We start from the raw sequence: 6,411 nt of genomic DNA on the forward strand, positions 1-6,411 counted from the left end.
GACCTGACAGTTAACACGTATAATAACAAGTTGCTAAGAAGTACTACTTTATTAATACATGACATACCTTACATCCTTACAATGTTTTTTGAAATCCGTGCTACAGCCGACTGTTACTCTGTAACTCGCTTCCCTTCTTTCTTCTCTTCTTTATCACTGAATTCAATAAAAATATAATATTTTAATCTTTACATCCTGTTGACTGTATGTTGCTGTACTTTACTTAATCTAATAAATGAGCAGCTGGCAACAGAGGGGAATCCATTGGTCGTGTGGTGCTCTGTCCAGCGGAGATAAAACAATACACCTCAGTAGAAGTAAACAAAGTTCGCAGCGCAACGTGGAGTAGTAATAGTGGGTGGATGTCAGATCAGAGATGCATGCATATGTGTGAATCAAGCCACCAACTATAACAGTAAAGATTAGATTACTTGTTGATAAAGTATGGTTGTAGATAGGCTCAGGAGAACCGTTGGAGCTGGACATATTTCGTGCTATACATGCATGAATAGACCCCTCCCCCTCAGCAGATCTTCCGGCGTTGTTCCCTTTTCTTGCCGGCTGTCTCCCTCATCTCCCTCTCCTGTTCCTTTCTGCTTCTGACGAATCTGCTACTGCTACTGCTTCTACGTACAGGTATCGTCTCGTTAAACATTTTATTACTCTTCTTTTTCGCGTATATACCCTACTTATTCGTATGAATTATGGGAGTACAGTACGTACTAGCTAAATATTTCACTGGTTGGAAAAAAATACGTACTACTTCCTCCGTTCCTAAATACAAGTCTTTTTAAAGATTTCACTAGGGAATTACATACAAAGTAAAAATTGATGAATCTATACTCTAAACTGTATCTATATTTAAAAGACTTATACTTCCTCCGTTCCTAAATATAAGTCTTTGTAGAGATTTCACTAGTGGACTACATACGGATGTATATAGACATAATTTAGAGTGTACATTCAATCATTTCGCTTCGTATGTAGACACATAGTGAAATCGCTTAAAAGACTTATATTTAGGAACGAAGGGAGTATTTAAGAACCGAGGGAGTATTGGTTAGCTAGGTTTTAACATGCATGCTTGTATATCTAACCGATAGTTTGACTTGTTCGTGTTTCTGTATCTTTCAGTTTCAGTAAGGACAAGTAATAAATAATGGGATTGCCTCAGCTGTGGGGAGTATGGGAGGTGGAATTTTTGCTACTTTCAAGCTTACTGGTGCAAGTGCTCTTGCTCATCTTCACCGAGTGGCGTCGGCGTGTATCCAGGGCTCTACTGTCTGTGGCGCTGAATGGCATCCTCTGGATGTTGTACCAGATGGCCGACTCAATCGCTTTGTATATCCTTGGCCACATGTCATTGAGCAGCAGGCCTCACGAGCAGCAGCAGCTCATGGCGTTCTGGGCATCGATGCTGCTGGTGCACCTCGGCGGACAGGACACCATCACCGCCTACGCCATGGAGGACAACGACCTCTGGCTGCGTCACTTGTTCACTCTGGTGGTGCAGGCGGTGGGGGCAGCCTACGTCCTCTACAAGTACGTTGCTGGTGGCAGCAGGGCCTTGCTCGCTGCGGCCGTGTTGATGTTCCTGGTGGGCGTTGTCAAATATGGTGAGAGGATATATGCTCTATATTCATCCGGCCTTGGCAGCATCAGCAAGTTCCTCGATGGTTTTGAGGTACCCAGGAACGCAAGGAACGTGGAGTACCCAGTCCCACCCAATTTGGATGATGAAGAAGAGGTCCTGCAGGGAGCTCATGACCTCCTCCATATCTGCATGGGCCAGTTGGTGGATTACAAGGTCTGGCCGTCCCAGTTTCAGACCAGAGCCATATCGGTGTATCATGATCGTACTCGTACCAACCGGAATGGTACTACCAGTACCACCGGCCGTAGCAAATTGTTGGAGTTGGTTGGGATGCAGCTCTCCCTGATGCGTGACATCCTCTACACCAAGGCGGCCGTGATCCATACAAGGTATGGATGTGTGTCCCGTGTCGTCTCGGTGGTGTCAACCATCGTCGCGTTCCACCTGTTCCAGCAGTCCACCGCCGTGTCTGGCCGCGGTTACAGCAAGGGGGACATGGTGGTCACCTACATTTTGTTGTCCGGGGCGTTTTCCCTGGAGCTAGTGTCGCTGCTGAGGGCAGCCGCTTCAACTTGGACATGCGCCTGGTTACGGGCTGCCGGATGGAAGCAGCTCCATGCAGCGGCGGTGCGTCTTCGCAGGGGCGTCAGAGCGGCAGATAGATGCAGGATGTGGTCAGTGTCCATCGGGCAGATCGACCTATTGCAATTCTGCGTGTGGGGTAAGACCGGCGATGACTGCATCTACCAGATGGCTTCTTGCATCGGGCTGGGTCAACAGTGGAACAGGCTGCTTTGCATCGAATCCATCACCATCTCATATGATGTGGAGGATTTGCTGCTGCGGGAAGTACAGCGTATGGTTGAAGCTTGTGGAGAAGACGAGCAGGCCCTGCGGGCATATCGTGGTCAGCTTGCCCTCCGCGAATGGGGTGGTGCGAGCTTCTACGATAGTGCTGGAGCTGAGGAGATTGGTTTTGATGGCAGCATACTCGCGTGGTACTACGCCACTGAAGCCTTCCTCAAGCACGGCCTCTACTCCACCCTGGTCGTGCGGGTGCGGCGTTCTCCTTTGTTGGCAGCAGACGCGGCCACGCAAGAGTGGGCGCAGCAGTCGTGCCTGGTGCGGGCCACCCATACACTGTCAAAATACATGGTTTTCCTCCTTGTGGAGAGGCCTCACTTGCTGCCTAGCCCTGTTCGTCGCAGCCAATACGACAGCTTCTGCGCCGGGTTCGTCGAGTTCCGAGACATCAAGCCACGAGATGACATTGCCGATGCCATCCGACCAGGGGTAGATCTTGCAACAAAACTGATAGCCAGGTGCCAGGAGGGGACGTCGGTGGCAGAGATGCTGAGGGTCATCTCCGGGGTGTGGGTGGAGATGCTGTGCTACGCGGCCAGCCACTGCAGCAGCGACTCACATGCCAGGCAGCTCAGCCGCAGCACCGAGTTCATCACCGTCGCTTGGATTCTCACGACTGCATTGTTCAATCGCTTCCACGGTGACAACCGTCCATTCTTAGTAAAAGCGTCCCGCTTCTTGGAAAGACATGTTAAGCGTCGGATGGCCAAGGCTGTATATTAAATCCAAATTAGAGTAATGGTACACCTACAAAGGCTTACGTAAAGATTTTACGTACAAACTGATGTGTAAGATTGTGATTGGTAATTGAGGGATGAGGGGCCCCACCCCCACTGAAAATCAGGGAGAAGAGAATAGTTAGTTTGGAAGGTTAAGTAAACCTTTGTAAGTTTTTGTATGTCTAGCATTATTGATAAAATTATCCAACCCACCCTTGCAACGCCATCCTTACGGAAACAGACCAGTACTGTACATGTATTCTATATATATGAGCCCCTGGTCTCTTGCTTTATTGCTCAAGATGTGTTGTTGTTAATCTTACAAACATATAATACAAACCCAATTTGATGAGCAGATGAGGAAGAGAGTATAGTATATCCTAATCTTACAAACATATACTACTAGTACAGAGCCAGTTTGATGAGCAGATGAGCAGTTGAGCAGGTGCTGGAGGGCGCGTGCAAGCAGAAGGGCGGGAGTTCAGCAGTGCCGCCCTGCAAATCGACCAGTTTCAGGTCAGGAGGCCACTGGCAAGCTCCTGATCTTCTCAAATCGTTGGTAAGAAGGCAGATTTCAATGGGTTCGCTGATTATTTCCAGGCCACCGGCAAGCTCCTGATCTTCTCAAATCGTTGGTAAGAAAGCAGATTTCAATTGGTTCGCTGATTATTCCCAGGCCACCGGCAAGCTGCTGCTATTTCTGCTGATATGCAGAATTGCCTGCTACTGCTATTGCGTGTTGTTGCTGCTGCTTCAATTCATGGCGCTGCTGCTAATCTGCTTCAGTTTCCGCTAGGAACAAGTGAGCCTACCTGTGGACTGTACTTTAGTGATCCCCTAATCCTGAATTTTCCTACTGTTGACTGTACTTTAAACATGTTGAAATCAGTGTAAGATCTCCTACTCCTGAATTTCTTACTCCGCTTGAAGATGAGGATCAACATGATTTGTTTAAATCTGTACTGTTGACAAATGCAGTGAATTAAAAAATTCACCTCAATGCATAATCAGTGTTGACAAATACACCAATCTTTATCTGCAGTAATTCAGGTTAAACTGAAAATCCAGTGCTGTAGTACAGAAAGTTAATACTAAAACTGGAGAAAGTTAAATCTAAAAATTCTTTGATGTTCCCCTTCTTGTCTCCAGAAGATTAGGATGTTCCTCTTTGATGTTAAATCTAAAAATTCTTTGCTGTAGTACAGTGCTTCTGCTTCAATTCGTGATTCCCTCTGCTACTCGCTCTCCTTCCTTTGTTGCTGCTTCAAATCAACAGAGGAGGCCGATGTTGATTCATCAAATAAATAGAGGATGTCACTGTTTCCTCTCGGGGCGGCAGCAGCACGCCTGCACGAGCAGGGGAGGTCCAGGCGCGGTGGGAGCACGGATTCCAAGAGCTCTTTTTTAAAACTATCAGATATAAAACTATGAGGGCATTTTTTGTATCAGATATAAAACTATGAGGGCATTTTTTTGCAAAATTGACAGTACACATGTTTTTTTCAGACGGAGGGAGTATAAGGTGCCTTTTATCTTCTGAAAAGGATACCAAATGAAGTTGCTCTCCGGGTTATTGTTTGGAAGCAAACAGGAAGATAGTGATTCATCATCAGGTAACTAAAGGCTCTGAAACTTTCATTGAAGACCCGTTCGGCAATCCATGGAAAAATCCGAGGAGGTGCGGAGCATTTGTATGATCGCTCCAAGGCCGCAATCTGCTCGTCTACAAGGCAAGCAAGCGACCTCCTTGTCGTCTCCCTGCCCGCGCGCACTTGAAACTTGGGAGAACAACTGGTATTTCATCCTGTTTTCTTCTGAGCCTTGTGTTGCCACGTGTTTCAGGGAGCTCCTATGCAACGCTCCAGGCGTCCGTTGATGATCCGACGCTTGCAACATCGTTGGCATGGGCCGGCCCACTAGCGCGTTGTGCAGTTCTTTTCTGTTGATCCAGTAGAAAAAACATCCAGATTTTCTATTCGTTACGAAAATAAAAATATGAAATTTAAATGTTTCATCCATTTGGAAAAAAAATCATATCTTCAAAAAAAGGTTCCTGAATTTTGTAAAAAGTTCATCAATTTAAAAAAATGTTCATTGAAATTTATACAAGATTTCATCCATATTGGAAAATGTTTATACGATTTTTGAAAAGTTCATTAAATTTGAAATAAGTCCATAGAAATTCTAAAAAGTTCATGTGTTTTAAAAAAGTTAATTGAACTGAAAAAAAGTTCTTAAATCCCAAAACAATTCATCAGTTTTGATAAAAACTCGTCCATTTTCTAAAGTGTGTTCGTCGAATTTTAAAAAAAATCATCAATATTCAAAAAAGTTCATATAATTTTAGTACCTTAGAAAAGGTTCAGAGAAAAGTTCACCAATCTTAAAAATATTCGTTCAAATTTTCAAAAAGATCATCAATACTTAAAAAATTCCATATAATTTTTTAATATAATAATCAACCGGCATCTAGATGGGCCAGCCCATTTACGAACGCCACAGGCGCTAGTTAACAAAAGTGCACGTTAACTAGCGCCTGTGGCACCAAATAGGAAATACTGGTGTTTCATCTTGTTTTCCCGTCAAGAGCATGCAACACCTATTTTTTTTTCCTCCTCCCGATAGGAAAAGAACCACGTGCGAGTCTTCTGCTCAGCCGTCCAGCCACAAGTTGTGACGGCAATTCGTTTCACCTTGATTGGGAAGAATGGGTATGCCTCGCATAAAGCCAGACACAGGTTTGTCTCGCCTCAGGCATCGTTTCTAACGGTCCGTCCCAAGTAGCTTCCTTCTTTTTGAGCAACCCCAAGTAAGTTCCTATATGTTAGTTTATTATTCTTCCCTGAATTATAATTCGTTTGCTATTTTTTATTTTTCTTGTTTTGTTCATATTTTGAAAACAATATCTGAATTCAAGTATTCCAAAATTTGAATTTATTAAAAAAAGAAAAACAGCTAATCTGTAAAGTAAATTGTTATCATAATTTTTAAAAGTGTTGATAATATTCATAAGAAATGTGGTTACATTTAAAAGTATTCACATGTTTCAAAACAATCAATGAGCCAGTTTTATATAAAAAGATACAGTGTAAAAGTTCTGCATGTAATCAAAATAAAAAATTTCATAGCATTGAATATTTAAAATGCATATAGAAAATAACTGAATTTATAAAATATGCTCATCACACTTCTAGAAAATATTTATCCAACATAAAAAAATCACATAGTTCATAA

The 6,411-nt window shown here is 43.7% G+C and overlaps 1 protein-coding gene across 1 annotated transcript; it reads left to right on the plus strand.

Annotated features, from left to right (window-relative positions):
* The first annotated feature begins 487 nt into the window (after positions 1-487).
* LOC123439192 lies at positions 488-3,410 on the plus strand. Its single transcript, XM_045115934.1, has 2 exons — positions 488-636; positions 1,135-3,410. Exon 2 carries the CDS (start codon positions 1,160-1,162, stop codon positions 3,179-3,181), a length of 2,022 nt encoding a protein of 673 aa, XP_044971869.1. The 5' UTR covers positions 488-636; positions 1,135-1,159; the 3' UTR covers positions 3,182-3,410.
* The last annotated feature ends 3,001 nt before the right edge of the window (positions 3,411-6,411 follow it).

Source organism: Hordeum vulgare, chromosome 3H (assembly GCF_904849725.1).
Source record: "Hordeum vulgare subsp. vulgare chromosome 3H, MorexV3_pseudomolecules_assembly, whole genome shotgun sequence".
Taxonomy (NCBI): Eukaryota; Viridiplantae; Streptophyta; class Magnoliopsida; order Poales; family Poaceae; genus Hordeum; species Hordeum vulgare.

Coding starts and splice junctions, on each gene's coding strand:
- LOC123439192 (XM_045115934.1), top strand. CDS start 1,160: ATGGGATTGCCTCAGCTGTGGGGAGTATGGGAGGTGGAATTTTTGCTA.